At 48.8% G+C, this 18,928-nt stretch overlaps 1 protein-coding gene across 1 annotated transcript in view; it reads right to left on the bottom strand.

Moving 5' to 3' along the window:
• The window catches only part of CLPB (ClpB family mitochondrial disaggregase), a gene marked incomplete at its 5' end in the record, with an annotated part of 90,954 nt that extends 72,032 nt beyond the window's left edge, over positions 1-18,922 (bottom strand). The window contains 3 exons of the mRNA XM_085319404.1: positions 1,482-1,568; positions 14,968-15,019; positions 18,764-18,922. Coding sequence (XP_085175530.1) covers positions 1,482-1,568; positions 14,968-15,019; positions 18,764-18,922 — 298 coding nt within the window. The remainder of the gene's footprint in view (positions 1-1,481; positions 1,569-14,967; positions 15,020-18,763) is intronic.
• Between the last annotated feature and the right edge of the window lie 6 nt (positions 18,923-18,928).

Raw genomic sequence — 18,928 nt, 5'->3', positions numbered from 1 at the left:
CAGTATGGAGGGCCAAAGCCACGTCTGGCATAACCCTAGTGTTATGCAATAGAGTTGTAACACCAGGAATAAGTTAGGTTTGCATTTATGTTTGCCTCCATGAAGTATCTAATTACTCTTTCACTATATTGTCAGAGACAAGTTCTATCAAACTTCAGATATTCAAGGACCTCTAAAATTTCAATTAAAATCAACATTCATCTTGTATGTGGGAAAAGTAAACATTATTTTTTCAACACAGCCAAAAGTTTTCTGAGCTTTCTTGCCAGATACCCAAATAAGACATACATTTGCTGTTGTTGTGCCAGTCTATATTAAGGGACCAGCTACGGTGCTGAACACATTTTACTGCCTAGATGTTTTCATTAGCATTTCTACCTGATTTTAGGCCTGATTTTAGGTAATTATTGTACCATGAACAGCCTTTCTCCTCGTCTCCTCTTAGCTTTTGCAACTCGTGAAACCCTGTTCTGGTCCACCAGTCACTTGGAATGGTCAACAGTCGTCACACTCCATTGCTGACCATTGTCCACTGGCAAAGGTGGGAGGCTCCAAAACCCGTCCTTCTGCGGACAGGCAAACAGCAGGGCCCGTTGCTGCTTGGACATCAAAGTTAAACAAACAGTCCCAAGCTCCCGCCTCTATGCCCATCTTAAGGAGATCCCTGAGGAGGTCACGACTTTCAGCTTGTCATAGCACACATCAAAGTTTGCACCACACACGAACTCAGCACATGGATTCGAATTGTGTCGCCCGAGAGCGGATATTCAGCTTTTGTGGCTTGCTTTAATCCTGTGTTTTCCCAAGTAATTAGGCTTTTTTGCTTATGAACTTGTGACTAAGTAAAGCATCCCTGAGAGGTTGTAACATCAAAGCTCATTCTCCCGTCTGTCCCACGTTTTCTAAAATTGGATTTCTCTTTCTTTTTTCCTTAAATAAAAAAACTAATTGAATTTAGTTGTAGACTGAATATATTTAAGAGTGCCTTTAAAAGGTTACAAGAAGCCACAGTGACCATCATGGGAACTAAGGAGGGAGGGCACAGCATTCAGCGTTTTTGGTTCAAAAAGGCCTAGCATGAAAGGCCCAGCAATGGCCCCACAAGCTAGGAGGGACACAGCAGCTCTGACAGGAGCTATGTGAGACTCTGGCTGAGTTTCTGATGTTAGACTACCTGCCACAGTAACATCCCAAGGTTACAGACTCACCAGATTGCAAAATCTGAGTGCTACTATGGAATTGCGTTGTCAGTTCGACAGTTACCTCTCCGAGGTTGCAGAGCAGCTTACCTCAGTATGTAACACAACGTACTAGGCAAACGCAGAAAGAAAAGCTCCCTTGGGTTTAGCCTGAGAACACACCCYGATCTAACTCAGATGCTGTGGAAACTCTCTATGGAGTTCAATATAACTTACCAAAAGGGGAGTATCTACGAGGGATCCTACCCACTATGGTGACAGTCAGTGCTGAGACAAACATACCTGGCATTTCTGTTGATAGCTGCCACCATGAGAGCAGTCCAGCCAAGCCTGTGCCTCGCATTCACATCTGTGCCTTCCAGCAATAACCTAGACAGAAGACAGACTGGTTCAGGAAGAAGGCAGATAGACAAGCAACCCAAGCAGACTGGGGATAATACCACAAGGCAAATCCTTTTACTTCAAGGATACTTGTTCCAGTGCAGCCTAGAGGACTCAGCACTGAAAATTGCTGCAATACAATTTCTCATCAGCTATCAAAATGAACAAAAAAGTATAAACAAAACAAACCCAAACCTGTAAGAGGCATCAAATCATCCTTGGTGCTGTTTCTGCAAAACATTCTCAGGTTTTACACCATTCCCCTAACCCCTCCCTGGCATCTTTTAGTAACTTTGCTSCTAACCTATCTTCTGCTGGCTTTTTTAAAAATTATTATTCAGATGCTAATGCACCAGAAGGCGGTATCCTCTAATCTGGTAGCAACAGCACTGTTACTCTTAGCACCAGATTCCAAGCAGTACCCTTAAAAAGTACTTTTTCTYAAGGCCAGACAAACTTACCAATCCTCTCTCTTTCATGACCATCCATGGGATTCAATTACCTCTTCGAGCCTTACCTGCCTGAAGGTTAGGAGTCTGGTCTACCATAGCTGTCTATGCTCCCACTCTGCAGCTAATGGCAAGAGAGAGATCCCCACAGAGGCTAATACAGCTCATTGAAAGAAGTGCCAGACTCACACGGCATGAAATTACAGTCAGGAAGTGCCACTTTCTCTGTTGACCACAAGGAAGGAGGGACTAATTCAGACTTTACGCCCAACTTTCAGAGCTCTYGAGTTAAATGAGATGAGACGAAGCCTGACCCCAAGACTCCCGAAGTAACGTGCTGCACCTATTGAGCCAGGACAATGTGAGGCAGGGAGGGCTATGAGGGAGTCAGCAGAAMGCTCCTTTTTGGCCTTTTTTGGCCTATCCTTCTTCCTTTTCTCAACTGAGGCCTTTCCAGCTCCCTTTCTGGGAAGGGCCATCGCTCCTTCCTATGGTTGTAACACATATGTACATACATGTACACAGCACATCCTTCCTAAAGCTGTAACAGGGAAAAACTACCATTAAACTCAGCGCTGCGAGAGACACAACTAAAAACAAAAGACAAACTTCACACATGCAAGCACCTGAATCTGTGGATTAAGTATTAAAATAAACTAGATTCACAGATTAGGAAGGCAATTGCAGCTGTACTAGTTCACACGGCCTGAAAAGATCAGACCATTTCTTTACAAACTTAGAGAGGTGTGTGTCTGAATTTAGCCAAGCTTTTCAAATCGATTGCCTTGAGTCTGCTGTGGTAGTAACTATGTTAGATGGCAAATAAAGGGTGCCCAGCTACAATGAGTGAAAAGCAGCTAAAAGAACCATATTCTTCTTCCTGCAGTAAGAATGAATATAAAGGAAAGCATGAACCTAGCAAACACCTACAGTTGTATGCCAGATCTCTGCAAACCTTCTACTGGCTCAAAATTCCTCCCAATGGAGGACTGTGTGGTTTCGYGAAACACAAATCCCAAGGAACAAATATACCCTGCTGATTCTAAAGATATACCTAAGGAGCCATACCAAAGCCTAAGCCTTGGCTCAAACTGTATGACCTGAATATAGTCTGCTGTTTGGTATTTTCACAGTCTCTCAAAAAAAGATCAGTTTGGAGCAGAACATCACATCTCAAGACACATTAAAATTCCACTTCTGGGACGAGAGAAACAAGAAAACACAAGTCCCATGTGTCAAATATTGATGTAACACAGCAGATGGAYTATAACAGAATCCAGAAAACCCACTGCCCAGTCGATTCTATAGGATCTAAACTTTATTTAATAACTAAATATTCAAAAGGAGTTTTGATTCTGAAAAAAACCCCGCAAAACACGTTCTGAATATGGCAAGCAGTCCTAGATACGCCCAAGTCATCTGCTAGACAGGATGCCTGTACCAGCTGGTTAGACACCATCTGTAATGGAAGTCCCAGCCAAGCAGCAGTGGAAGCCCCATCCTGGTGCCCTTCACAGTCCCTGCAGAGACGTGGTGCTCCGAGGGTGAATCAGGTAAGAAAGCTGTCCTCATACGTTGAGGTCTTTGGGGCAAGCCTCCTCGCCCTGCTAACATGAGAAACGAGCCAGACAGTTGCCAGCCACACCAGGTGCCTAAGAGCGGGTGCTACGCATTCCCAACCAAAAAGGTTGGATACTTCACACCTGCACTTGGCAGAGAAACAAATTTTCCTAGAGAATCCTTATTGGATCCTTGCTACTCACACTTGCCCCATCGCTAACCCCAGACAGCTTTTAGCTGCTGCTTTACCAAGCAGTCCTGCAAACGTCTCTGTGAGGTGCTGCACGTGATCAACCTCGGCTGCCCCAGCGAGAGGCCTTTATGCTTTATCCTCCGGAAACAAATGACAAGAACATGCTTCCAGCTCTGCTGCCTGAAGAATACTCTCAGGCAGTAGATTGCTTAAAAAAAMCCATCCATGTATGTACAGCCTCAAAGCCTTCCTGTCCCTGTAGCAGATAYAGTTTGGTCTAGATACACAAACGATGGCAGCCTGGCAGCCCGTAGGCAGGACAGATTGCTATCGCTAGCGATCAGCTCCCATCGCAACTGCGCGTGCAGCCTGTGTTTACACTCACAACAGACAGATCTGCAAGTCTGACTCAGATCCACGGCCACTGCTGGTCGCAGCAACTGTGCGCGCTCGCCCGGAGGAGCGCTGCCTGCAGCAGAAATCCACACCGCTGCTCCATCTGCGCCCTCACGCGCGCTGCTCCTTCGCACGGACACGGGATGCTGCTTCTTCCAACAAAAGCCTGGGGCTCCCCTGACAGGGAACCGGGAGAGGAACGGGGAAACAAGACACAAAATCTGCTGAGGATTTGAAGAGTCAGCTAAGTAGCTGYTCAGGTGGCCCTACCCCTGGAGGCCTCTAACTTTGGCCTGACAGTTAAAACCTCRCAGTCCAATACCTGCCATTTATTAATATCTTTGGAGGGGTATTCAACATAGTTCACTGACTCGACCATGGTATTAATACAATCTAACTATAGAGCCAAAACAAAACTTCCCAGTAGCCTTCCATGAGTCACTGGGTCACTCTGCCACAAAAGCCTGCTTTTGTCCTCATATATTGTGCATTTTATCTTTTGCTCTCTCATGGATTTGAATTGCAGCTAAATGCTTTGACATATGCATCTTCTAACAACACAGAGCCTAAGATGGCAACTTTCACTCTAAGCACTTTGGAGCTACTGRAAACTATTTTTCAGTTCCTTGGAAGGTTTTTAACTTTATATATGCTCTGGAAGTGCATATTGAACAATGACTTTTCTCCACTCTTAGATAAAAAATTATGAAACACGATCTCAGTCCCACAGCCACCTCTGCTAAAACCTAGTGAATGCAACAGGAAGGATGGTGGAGTCTCTGCTGCAGGATTTGATTACAGGCTCAGAGCTAAGATATTAGAATTAATCACGTAATTTTCCATTCAGGAATCTAAATAATCGTAAGCATCTGGAATACCACATTACCAAGCCTAGTGGAGAGAATTACTAGCATCAGATCATGTAGCATAATACGCATTGACATTTCATTTAGAAGCAGGATTTTTTTTAAAACCATGGCAAGACGCTCAGCAACTTAACAGATTTTCTAGACAACTGAACTTTATGTTCAGGGTCTTCAAGCCTATCATTAATTTTTTCCCCGTCTGATTTAATGATATGACAATCGATAAAGCGACGACCACTGCTCAGATCCTAGACAGCCAAATGTATTTACCAGCAGGAGTATTTTTTTTTTAATTAAATAAAATCCTCTGATCAATGTTTAGGATGTTTATCCACATTTTAACCAAATAAGATCCAGGACACTCACTCTAACCTACTAAGCAGTTTCTCACGCAGACATAGTTCCATTAGCACCGTTTTCAGTGTTTCCCAAAAGGCAAACTTGTCCTCAGGTTCACAGGTACCATAAAGAGTGCGTCACTACGAGAACGYTGGTGGAATGAAAACATGGTTCTGCTAAAGAGGAGGGAGCTTTTTTCTGTTGTTTGTGTGTGTGTGTGAGCATATTTAAAGGATTTCAAAAAACCTCAAGGTTTTAAGGCAGAAAGCTCCAAACAGACTGGATGTGCTGTGGGAACAGATTTGCCTGATAGATTTTTACTGGTCAGAGATCCTGCGCAATGTTGCCTCTGGTGTACAAGGAGAATGACTCCCGGTTCTAGTCTTTGCGAGACATTCCCTCAACRCACCAATCCTTTGCTTTGATGGCAGCAACGCAGGCGTTTCGCAAAATTCAAGATTTCTTTGAAAACAAGAAGAGMATTTGAATGAACCCACGGTCTGCCCAGCCAAACATCCCCAGGTGCTCTGGAATTCGCTGCCAGGGCCTGGGGAGAAAGATACCGCTGCTTTGTGAGCACACGCGATTCCGCCGGGAAGCAGCAGCTCCTAAAGCTTCAATACTTTGATCCRCCCAGAGGAGCGAAAGAGCCCAGGCGGGCGGTCGCGGAGCGGCGCCGTGCCTTCTCCCCCCGCTGCCCCCCGACAGATGTGCCTCCTATTCATCCCGCTGCCCGGAGTTCTGGGTGACTAACTCAGTGACACGGCGCTCAGAGCCGAGCCTAGAGGGCATGTTTGAGTTTGTGCTCAGCGCCGGGAGCATGCCCAGCTCGCCCTCTTGACAGGTGGAGGAAGAGGAAACTGGAAACTTGAACTTTTGGAACAACAATAGCTTCTGTTTCTCTTGGTCACTTCAGCGTTTCCCATCGCCCCTTCCCCAATATGTTACTGATTAACGGCAGGGTGGGTGACGCCGTAAGAAGCGCTCACCCTCTTGGGGCTTGTCCTCAGCTTTGCAGAGGAGGGAGGGAGAAAAAGCAACCAAATCCCACAGTACCTCCGAAGATGAAAGCACAACCTCCCTGTTAAATGCCAGAGAAAGGATCTGCCCGTTCAGGAGAACTACTAGGGCCAAGGAGAAGCCTTTGACCTTGCTGCTGCCTCCCCAAAGACAGGCGTTTGCTCTGAACCCCTTCACAACCATCTCAGGGCCAATTACACGCTGGGCACAACTATTCTGTGAATATACATGAAGCCACAAATCATGATCCTGAGTCAGCAGAGACAGTTCAACCACCCCAGAGGAAGGGAGAGGAAGAGGAGGATGGATCCTCGTGTTCCTGCCGCGGTTCGGAAGGCAGGTGGGCTGCTCCCCGGCCACAGGAGCCTGGAGGAGACTGCGGCCACTGACCTGGACAGCGGGAAGGGGCTGCGAGAAGAGGTGAGCAGCCAACAAGAAGCACACGGAAATAAACCCCCGCAGGCCAAAATCAGAGCAGATAAGGGGAACTAAACTCCTGGAAAATTGAGCGGGGTTGTTTAAGGACATAGAAGGTGTGTGAAAACCCATCAGGAAAAGCAGCACAAAGTGAATGCAGAAGAAGCTGACATGAGCACCTGGTAAGATGATGGCCTTCATCCCGCCCCTAACGCTGCCTGTGAGGTCCTCCAGTCCCACCCCCAGATTTTGTTTTCTAAACCAATGGCTTCTTCAGGCTGAAAGCAGAGAAAACTGGGCAGCACACACCCTACCTGTTACTATTAGTTACTGCCTAGGGAATAGTGACAGTCGGGAGTTCAGAAGTACTAGCCTCAACCGCCTGAAGTTTCCCCTGGGTGCGCCTTGACTCCCGCGCTGCGAGGGAGGTGGAATAATTGCGCCTGGTCTTTCACATCACTCGCGGTTGCACACGCCTCTTCCACACCTGCGAACTCTGCCCCTTCCTGCAAGGCCTCTTCTCCTAAAGCGGACCTGGCCCCTCATCTCCCTCACACGGAAGCCGTCCTGCTTCTCTGAGTCAGCTCCATTACCGGAATGATAAACATGTAAAATAATTGGAATTAATTCCGTGAAAGCGCTGTGATAGCTACCAGATGTATTCCCCACCAACAGAAGCTGCCATACATCGAGCTACGTCAGATGAGTCAGGATCYGCTTTCAGAGAGCGATTTGGGCACAGTAAAGGGTTTTAAGCTGTCTTGGAAAGAGGCACGAGATCTGTCTCTTGTGGCTTGCTGGTTGGAAGCTGACAGCAAAGAGTCCGGTTTTACGACTCAGCGTGGAGTCGTGGTCAGTCCTGGGAGATTTTATGGTCAAAATGCAACAGTAAGCATGAAAGAAGATCACTACACAAGAAGTGCTAAAACAGAAACTCCTGCAAACACAGTAAGAAATGGAGCAACAGCTAAAGTTACCATTTTATTTCCTGTCTTTCCTTGCCAGTTCCTACTGCCTTATTTGGTAAAACTGCACTCCTGCTGTGTGGTGCTGCCTGATGAAAAGTATCACTTTTCAACTTATCTGACTACCCAGTATGGGAAAGCCCAGTGTGCTTTAAGACTTTTAAGATGATTCATASCCAACATCATAGCCAACGTGAGGAAATCTGGGCTGTTGTATCTGCTCCAGGTCCCAGAGGCCATGCACCAAATCAAACTCAGTAACCAGTCAAAAACTTCCACTGAAGCAAAGTACTGTATAATTTGCTCYACGCATTATGAGAAAAGATTAAAGGGAACATTTAAAGGAAAAAAAAAACTATTTATCTTAAAAAACTCAGGTGTCTGTTAACTCAGATATGTACGAACAATATAGGCCCAGTGAGAATAAACAGACAGCATAATATAAAGTTTGCAGCAATGTAAATAAATACAATTATAAATAATCTTCCATTACTGTCTCTCCAAAGCTCTCTCATTGCCACTGCTGAAGAGTCTGAAAAYTGGGAACATTTCACTGTTTAGACCAGAAGATAAGGTGCATGTTTGGCCAGAGGCTTTGTTCCAGTCCAGAGGTAGTCATGCTTCAGTAGCAGTTGACATGACTCCTACATTTACCCTACAAAGCATTTTAGGCTTACCTCTAGTTTAAGGCCTCWTGTAAGATCCTCACAGTACTGCTAATTATCCTAAAACAGGAAGACACTCTGACAGGTATGAGATTAGATGTCCTCTCCCTTAAGGGCTTGCATTTTCCTACATGGTTCCTTCCTTTGATCTGACAGTTTCCCAGGTGAAGGCATGACTTTCTGTTTAGAGCTTTGGACAGTGGCTTGGACAGCAGAACTTCAGGTGAATTCCATGTTTGGGCTTGGAGAGGGCAGAAACAGGACAGCCAGGTCCAGACGGCAAATCTGCCAATGTGGCTGAGCTCCAATAAGCTTTGATGCAACCCCCCTTTGGCAGCTTGTATTCAGCTCCAACTTGGGCTCCAGTTCAGGTAAGGCAATTCCAAAAATCCAACCTCAGACAAAAGTGAGTATTGCTCCAAGCTGGTAACCAAAGCCTGATTTCAGCACAGAAAGTTTTTTCTGCCAAACCTGCGATTTTCACAAGCAGTTTCTAAATGCCTTTACTGTATCCAAATGCAGAATAATGGCTCAAGATAGGAAACAAAGAAGAGGTGCTGCTGAATCCTAACCCACCCCCAGGACGGGAGAGAACTGAAAGGGAGACAAATGTAATGGCCAGGAGCAGAATTAGTTTCACCTAGAAACAGACTAGTGTGTACAGATCGCTGTGGGCCTGGCAGGTTAGCTCAGCTCCTCCCAGCAATTTAGACATGAAAAGACATAAAAGGAAGAAGAGACAAGGACAGATACCACTCTGATCTAGCTGGGAGGACTGTACAGTTTCTCTCATGTTACATATGCCATACAGCAGAAAGGGCTAACAGCCTTCTAGAAGAAGAGTGGTCTAATTTTTCAGCACATTTCACCACCAYGCTAGGTACCGAAGAGATTAGAAACCGAAACACCACCGTGACTACACGCAGCTCTGTGAGCGCAGCAGCAAACACAGCCCGTGCAGCTCCAGCTCAGCACCCTGCAGCTGACCACAACCTCATTGAATCTCTTCCCTCTGGTGGGGAAAGACACAGATCAAAACAGCATGATAACACATGCCTTGGGGCCAGCGGTATTTTCACAGCAGGGAAACAAGTCTGGTCCTGCCAATGTACATCCCAGGTATGCCATACACTCCAGCACACATCCTAAATACTTAAATGTGTGTGACAGATCTGAACTGTAAGTATGTCGGGACTGAATACCGGGGAGCAGAGAGCTCACAGGCAGATCTTCACAGCAATCCTTTCCGCAGCAGCGAGTGGAGATGACACGCTCAGCACACAGTTCTCCTACGGCAGTTGACGGGAAGCAGAGGACAACGAGGCCAATAATCCCACAGGGACCACCCTGTTACCACGTTCAGCAGAGCTCCAGCTCCTGTCCTTTGCTGCTGCACTGGGAGCCGTGAATCGCCCCCTGATCTGGCACGGTAGGATGTTCTTACCTTTGGAATTAGGGTCATTTATCAGGGGTAATCCCACAACCCCCAGGAGYCCAGACCAGGCCAAAGCCCATCATGCCACGGAAGGAAATTCTTGCTCAAGAAGCTTTATTGCCTACAGAATGCAGGAGAAGGGACAGAAACAGACTGGGAGGAAGCAGTGCAACAACRAGTCAGAGACTACAAGATGAGGGGCTGGTTCTCCACTGCTTGGCCAGAAGAGAGYGAGCACCATTTGGGACAATCAGTCTGGACTTTCTTAGCCACTTCTGCAACACCCTACCTAAAAATCAGTCTGGTAAGAGGAGAATCAGCTGCAGCAGCTGGCATAGAGCTTCCTGCCATACCACCATGCCTGTCTGGATCCATCTGAGAGAAGGACAGTGGCTGGTCATCTCCAGATCTCATTAACATGCAGATTTGGGTTGCTGCCGGCTGTTATGAATGAGCCTGATAACGGCCATCCGACATACGCACTATGTTTCCATGAGTCACAATCATCCAGTGCTTATTAGAATACTGTTTCATCATATTTATCTGGCTACGAAACTCAGCTCCAAGCCTGCACTTTTGTGGGTGGCTTATTAAGAAACAAAGCTTGAACACAGAGAATCAATATTAATACTGAATATAAACACAAGGGGGATTGAGGCAGTAATTCTTTATGGCTTTGCTTCTTGCTTTCCCTCCAAATACACAGATCAACTGAGGTTGAGGCAAATTAAACTATCCACATTAATTAGGTGTTACCTTCTATACTGCCTAAAAGCATGAAGGACTTGAATGGAATGGCTGGTTTGCTATAGGCTTCAAATGCAATAGTTCCAAAAGTTCGATCTTTCTTGATTCTAATGCAAAAATCGGACTGATTTCTCACATTTAACAATGAGGTAAAGATGTGAAAACCTGTCTAGGAGCAGAGAGGAGACAGAGGGAATGGAAGAACCTATGGTTCATGGGCTAGATCCAGCCTTTGGACATGTGATTCTTCCTCCAATAATGTATGCATTAATATGAGGTTTGACTGATATGTTTGAAAGGCCTATTCATCCTTAACCAAGGAAAAAGCTGCTGGTCAGAATAATAAGTTCCCCTGAACATAAGCCTCCCATTCATTTCTGATAGTCTTCCCAAGCCTATTTGAGAAGCTTATAGTTACCAGCTGAACTAACAAACATTATGTTCTTCTCACCACTTTCCCTGCCTAGCAGCTTAACAGCAAAAAAAGACCCAGGGAAAGCCTTTCAAAATAAGGTGGTCCGTACACYACTTGTGAGCAGGCTCACCTGGCCTACGCCTCAAGCCTGAACTGGAAGCTGTGGAGCCACAAGTATTGTGTATTGAATCTGCCTTGCAACTGGCTTCAGAACCTGCTTCAGAAGGCAACTACCCTACTTCTACTCAGTGTCACGCTAGTGCAGTGACACGGCTTCCAGCCAGCCTGAAGCACAGGCAGACCTTGCTTGCATCTGCTGGCTGCATCTGCTGCGCTGACACAAGCCCTCATTTCAGTTTCTACCGTCAAGTTTTCACTCAGGACTCCCTGGGTCTTTGAGTTGCTAGACAGAAGATCTGGACAGGCCCAGGACACCTTGGCTCCCAAGATCAAACGCATTTAATTTTGCATGGCTGTACCATCTATTTTCCACCTCTGTTCAAGACCTGCCCACTGGAAGAAAGCAGTTCGTTTCCCTACAGCCTTATGAAAGGTAAACTATTAAGGACAGTACAACTACAGCAGTGTCATCCACCTGATCATACACTCAGAAGTATTAATTATACAGCAGCAGCAGGATATCTGTTAATTCTATCTGTTGTTTCAGAGTTCTGTAGCTGTGCTCTATTAACCATTGTCATTACTCCATTTTCTGATCTTCCTACTCAATTGATTTGATTGACCTCAGCTTATTTGAGAAATACAAGGATGAAATGTAATCATGTGGAAAGAAGCAGCAAAGACACTTGCGCTGGAAGATTTACACTGGGTGCTCTGGTTCCTGAGATCTGACCTGTTCTAAACAGCCAGCCTCCAAAAAGCCAGCACCTTCTCTAGCTGGTGAGTCTGATGATACTGCTCCTGCCTCTCCATCCTTCATATCAGTTATACTGTCTCTGCATGTTTAAATTGTGTGTATTTCTCAAGCTCCCACATGCACCCCTGCCCATTACACTAATTCCTATAGGAAAAATTGCTTCGGTATCCACTGTATTGGGTCATCATCACATTTTTCAGAAACACAYCCTGAAGAAACAAGAGTATGGCCATCTATGCCTGGGTCTCCACACCTCCCATTCTTTAATAGTTGCTCATTTTAAGAACACGCCACCAGTTATCTTTGCTGGCATTCAAATCCTGTGGGTGGTTCTCAAACTCCCTAATTTGACCATAAGGATGAACCCCTTGGCGCCATCATCCTGTTGGTGTGACGAAGAGAATCACTTTCTTCCAACAAAGAACTCTTTCAAGATAATACACAGTTATCCTTAAAGCTCTTCAATTCTCTGCTTCATAGCACCACCTCTGCTCCAACCTGCCTTAGAGTCTATACCTACCCTGGTTTCCCCCTACAGTTGAGCAAAACAATGACCTAGCWCATGGTTTCAAAAACTACATCTTTGTACCTCACACCATTCTCTCACACATCCTTTTTCTACACTTCAGACCAAACACTTAAAATACAGTCCTGCTTCCCAACCAGGTCCCTTCAGATTCCTTCTCCTCTTACTGGTAGTTGCAGTTACACTGCTTGATTGCATAAAGGGCCATGACAAGCAGTCGGCTGAACAAGGCACTTGAAAAAGACCAGCTTCCCAATTCACACAGCCCGGAAAAACAAGTTCTTAACAGCAGATGAAGAGAGTGTGTACCAGAGAACATGATCTGGAGAATTGTAAACATCTGGCTGTTTTTTCTAATAGTCTTTGAGCTGAAAAAAACTGAGAACTGAACATCATCAGTAACCGTTCCGTAACTCAAGCAACAACATGTCTCTGCTCAGCTTTACTGGCACTGCCTAATGAGACAGGGTGCAGAACAGCAGAGAACATGTGTCTTGAATCGCACCGTGAAGTCTGAACAAGACAACCTGCGAGGTCAGCTCTACCACACCACCGGGTTTTCAGTGCCTTTAAGTTGTTATACCAAGACAAGAGGCGATTGGAGAGATTAAGGTTTAAATGAGTCTAAAGTTATATTAGAAAACTCTATCATGCCAGCTTTCTGTTTCCTAACTCACCACCAGCAAGCTGTCTGGACTAGCCTGAGCTCTCCTGCTGGGGGAAGAGCATGCAGGGGGACAGCTGACAGAGCCGTCCAGGGACATATGCAGCACTGCAATGAACTGGGCGTTTGTGCGGGTGGCACTGCCCTCTCCTGGGTACAGCCCACACTGCTCAGCTGAGTGTCACAGTCCTATCCTGCTAATACCGAGTTTGGGTTTCTCTCTCCTCAGGTGGCAAGAGCAAGAGCTGCAACTGTTTGTGCCTCTGCTATAACTTCCCAGCACATGCCAGCAACTGGGGAGTTTCTGAGCTGCTGCAGTTTGTTGCAAAGCATGGGCTGAGGCTGCCTGGAGCAGGGAAGGAGTCAGTACTTTCCATGGCCCCATGTCTCATGCCTGACAGTGAAGGTCTGTAGAGGCACATGTAGGCTGGGAGCTTCAAACAGAGGGGAAGCTGCAGGGTGTAGGCAGATACCCAGACAACAGGTAGTGGAGGTGGGAGTGGGAAGGAAAAAGCGTAGATGCAAAAGCAGAGGCAGTAAGCATGCAGCACAGCTGGACTATGTACAGCTGCCAGCCCTGCCATTAACAGAGGGAGCACAGAGCATCCCTGTTACTGTTGTCCCTGACCAGGCTCACAAATCACCCAGACATTGCTAAGCAGCAACTTCCTGCAATTACAAGCAGCAGAACACATGTGCCAATTAGCTGCACACCAATATCCTCTTTGGCCCTTGATCTAGGCCAGATCTCAGCCCCAGGGTGCAACAGAGCCAGGCTGCTTCCTCTGACATCCCGGAGAATGGAAGGAGCATCCTCTGGCTGCAGGCCAGGAGGGCTCTCCTCCTCTGCTGCAGGAGCTCGCACAAACAGTGGCTCATAGCACAGGGCTCCCTGGATGCCTGCACTGGGTGGGAGAGGCTAGCGAGAAACATGAAACATCAGGTGTGGTGAATACAGAAGAGCAGCAATGCCCACTCCCATCCTATGCAAGCTATCAAAAATGTTTATTCTGTACCAGTTCAGGGCAGCCACCTGGGCAGCGGAACACCTCAATACCAGAGGGTTACTCAGAGAGACCAGGGAATGGCCAAAGAAGTTCAGCTGGTTCTCAGATGTTTCTGTTTCCCCTGTGTTTTGATGACACTTGTTTCCCCCACACATAAACTGGTTTTAGCGAAGAGACATTCTCTGAACCCTGCCTCTCACAGGAGCTTTAGTAAAATGCTCCTGGTCCGCTGCTGGGGAAAGAAAACCCAGCAGGCCGCGGGGTGCAAACTGCTGCTCTCCAGTATCAGCTGACTGCTGGGCACACAATGAGATCCTTTCCAGGCACTGCTGGGCAGACCTAGAGCAGACTGCTCCAAATCAAGCCCCTGGCACTCACTGCAGATGAGGTCAGCGCTGCCCTGCCAGCAGATGTATTTTGCTAACGCAGTTCTGATGCTCATAAAGCATCCTGGGCGCTACCTGTGCCAAGAGAGATCACTCTGCAGAGCTACAGCCACAGGAGGATTCAGTGGACAGAAGACAAGCACGCCTCCCAGAGACTGGTCTCACACCGGACCCAAGAAATACACTTGCTCACACCCCAGAGAATTTAAAACTGCTAAACAGCTCCCGAGCGATGCCCAGCACAACCCCAAATCAGGCAGCCAAAAGAGCAGGCGTGGGGGCAGTTAGCCCCAGCGCCCTCTCCCAAGAGCTGTACCAAACGCCTACCCAAACAAGACCCGGTGCAGAGTCACCGCAGGTACCAGGGATGCACCCCTGCCTTCCCCATGCGCCAGGAGCTTTCCCGCCTTTCCACCCATCGGCAGCAGCGTTCGCTCTCACATCTCTAAAGGCCACTCACCTGTCGACTTCAGAAACATTGTTGATCCTTGCAGCTTCCAGCAGAGCATCTTCTGAAAACAGACACAGGTGAGAAAGCAAGTCAGTAGCCAAACATACATACATGCCTAACAACCCAGAGAGGGGGCAGGCCGCTGCTGCAGGGAGGCAGGTGCCTGTGCTTCATGCTCTTACCAAACAGCACAGGTTAGGAAGATCTATTTCTGAAACTGAGTTACTGCAAAGTTACTCGCTTGCCAACCTTCTACAGCCTTCCTGGAAGCCCTAGTGTCAGGCTCTGGGGGAGACAGGGTTGAAGAGCAGCTCTCTAATGTGGACATGTGGCACAGGAATGGAGTCAAGAGTACACAGATGGGAACCTCTGAGCAAGCTGAATCCCTACACAGCTCCTTTTCTTGGTGCTCCCAGTTCAAACACATATGTTCAACCAGCAGAAAGAGCAGCTCCCTGCATGCTACGCGTCAGAGTCCCCCGGGCAGCAGCTCAGATCATCCGTATCTGCAGGAAGTTAACTGCAGTCCTGACTACAGGCATGCCAGCACAGCCCACCTGGCTTCAGAAGGTGCCACTGGACTAGTCTAGCAAACAACTAAGACTGGAGTGGAGGGGAAAGGATCCTGCTGTAGCTCTGGGGCTTTCAACAAGCCAGCAGTGGCCTCCTGCTTCTGCAGGGCTGCAGCAAGGAAGCAGCTGCCTCACAACTGGAGAAGCAAAGATTTCCCCCGTGTTTGTAAAGCAAACCCTGCACACTGAGTACAGCAGGCATGACAGGGCACTGCCACCCAGGGCAGCTACAGCTTCAACCAGTGGTTTCCAAAGGCAGAACAAGCCCAGCAAGTGCCTTATGGAAGGCCAAGAATGACATCTCCTGGCTAAAAAGGGTAAGGGCAGCAGCCCAGTTCGCRCTCTGCAGCTACTACCACAAAACAAGACAAAGTCACCCCTGCAAAAGGAAGATTTCCAGCAGTCACCTCAAGACAGGGGTTCCTTGTCACAAGCACACCGCGTGCAGCCCAGCAGCGTGGGCGGACACCGTGTGTGACAGTGGTGCTGCGGCTGCTGCATCTCCGAGCGCAGAGCTGCTGGAGCAGGACCACCCCATTTCCCATGGCGCCTGGGCAYGCTAACACGCAACCAGAGCTGAACGGGGCGCAACGATCGCTGCTTAACATAACGAGCTAGYTGTTTGCTTTCCAGCTGCTGAGGTTCCAGCAACAGTGCGAATCTCAACATTTGCTCTGGTGCCTCAGAACGAGCAAGCAACAGCTGTCAGCACACTGCAGATAACTCCTTGGGCTGATAAATGTCACAGTGTCAAACCAAGAGTTTTCCAGCACAAATCGATCCTGATCTTATTAGGAAGACAGAGATCAGTGGGCACCCCAGATTTATCTCGGCAGCGCGCTGTCAAAGACAACTCGCCAGGCTGCCTGTGTCAGAGCGGAGCAGTACATTCACGCGTCCGTCCAGGGAGACGATGGCTGCTGGCTGGCTCGAGCACCCACAGCAGAGGACCTGMAGTCATACAGGCCACAGCACGGGCCACACAGTTCTGCCTGACACATGGGTAAACTCTGGGCAGTCAGAGCCAAACAACTTCTGATGTTCGAGTTACTGAGCATTCAGTCACTGTAACGTGGACTTTAGGTCCAGTGTACGACAGAATCACGGAATGGTTGAGATTGGAAGGGACCTCTGGGATCATCTAGTCCAAACTCCCTGCTCAAGCAGGATCATCTAGAGCACGTTGCCCAGGACCATGTCCAGATGGCTGCTGAATATCTCCCAAGAATGGAGACTTCATGACCTCTTTGGGAAACCTGTTCCAGTGCTCTTTACCCTCACAGCAAAGAAATTTTGTAGCATCTCTCCAACATCTGGCCAGGAACAACATGGAGCCTCCCCAAACCCAATCTCAAAGCAAGGACAAGAGGCCCTCTAAAGAGAGCCCAGCCCAGGGAGCTCTGCAGTAAGGCTGCTGATCAGACTCCTGCTGCTTTCCCTTGGACGCCCATGACAAAGCTGTCTGGCCTGGCCACAGGGAGGCTCTCCAGGCCAGAAGAGCACCACAGGGCCACGCRCACACTGCTCTTCAGCAGCGACAAGCAGCCARCACCTATACCTCACYGTCCCCTCCGGTCCAACCTGCTTCYCTGCACCTCTCCCCCACTTTCCTGGTTGCTGGGCTTTGAGCACTCATGGCTCCGTCATCTATCCTGCCGTCACAGCCACGTAACAACTGCCCGAGTGGGCTGCRTGCTATTAAGTCCATGAACTGTTTCCTACAACAAAAGCAGGCCTTGGTCTCACACAACTTTCCTAAGTAGATGCACTAATTACACAAGACTTCCTGTWATGACAGTGAAGCATCCTGAATAATCAACCAAACAGCCCAGCGCAGCACTCTGTGTGCATTACTCACAGAGAAACCAACCTCTGACATGTCTGAAACCACTGTGTGAGTAAGTGAAGAGTTTCARGCCGAAGTCGTAGCCCTTCCTTTCCCAGGCCTGTGCTCACACCAGCTGAAGTCACTGTCACCAGCCCCTAACCAGAGRGCTGCGAGCACCAGCTCACGGAGAACGGAAGCTCCACCTCCTGCACACACCATCTCGTCCTCCAAAGTGCAGAGTGATCCTGGATCCTGACCTGCACCCAGCAAAGGACTAGGGGCTTATACACCCCCAGTGAGGAAGCGCGCCTGGAATAGAGCAGAGCAGCTGGTGGGTCTAGGCTCCAACACCACCTTGTCCAGTAACACCAAGGAGGCCACTCAGGCTTTCTGGACTGCAGCAGAAAAGCAACGGTAATAWAAAAAGCTTTCCTGGCTGGGGCGGAGAGGCCAAGTCCATGATTGCATCCTGAGTACTTCAAAATATAAAAAGCTACAGGAGTGCTGACTATGAGACTTGCGGTGGCCCAAACCCACAGTTACACATCAGACTGAAAGCACGCAGCTCGCCCCAACAAATCACCGKGTCTGTCCTATACGCTTCAACTCAGACACACACGTCAGCCTTTCAAGGACACTAATGCTATGGAAACAAGAGCTGGTGGCCACCCACCAAGTGCTGCTTCCCACTGGAAGGCAGGAACCACTGGTGGCTGCAGGAACCACTCGATCATAAAAGCCTGGGCTTATCAGAGTAGTAATTTAATCCTTTCTCAACTCCCAAACCTCTGTATCTGCCTGAAACGCCTGAACCAGCCTAGGTTCAAAGCAGASAACCTCAGGACCACAGAAAGCTGGTTCTGGCCCTGTGACAAAAGGGCATCCTGACATTTGATACCACCAGCGCTCTCCTGACAGCTTTCCTCCCCAAAAGTGACTTGGAGGCAGATCTTCTCCCAGTGCACATGGTAAAACAATCCCTAGAGAGACACCAAGGAATGACATACTCAGCAGCGGGACGGGTACGCACAAAGTGCCTGCAAATGCCCGCAGCGCCCGCGACCGGTCCTGCTGAGAGCGCTCTGCGGTGCTTTGAGAGACCAGCGCCCAGGCTYGCGGTCAAGGGCAGAGAAGGCGGCAGCAGCTACTCTACCTCGACGCCAAGCGTCGGCATCGTTACCCTCACGCCGCAGAAGCGAGCCGGGATCATCCCCCCCACCGCGGGCTTGGGAACCCACCGCTGGGCGAGGGGTGGAGAACAGCCGGGCGCCCGGCGGGCACGGTCATRCCCACGCCGCCGGCACCGGGCAGGCTGCCCCGGCGAGGGGGTCCCGCCCCGCGTCCCGCTCCCCGGCGCCCTCCCGCCCCGCAGCCTGGCCAGCGCGGCGAGGACGGCCATAGTCACCCTTGGACACGCGGTCCCTGGCGGAGCAGTAGGCCAGCGCGGCGGCGGCGGCGACGACGGCGGGCAGCGCAGCTCGCCGCGGCCAGCTCCCACCTCGGCTCCGGCGCCCGCCGGCCTCTCCTCCGCCCCCGCCGCTCCGCTCCGCGCCCGCGGCGGCTCCTCCGG

Source organism: Rhea americana, unplaced genomic scaffold (assembly GCF_003343005.1).
Source record: "Rhea americana isolate MKP2758 unplaced genomic scaffold, rheAme1 scaffold_584, whole genome shotgun sequence".
Lineage (NCBI taxonomy): Eukaryota > Metazoa > Chordata > Aves > Rheiformes > Rheidae > Rhea > Rhea americana.
This window is presented reverse-complemented; position numbering and strand designations above follow the sequence as displayed.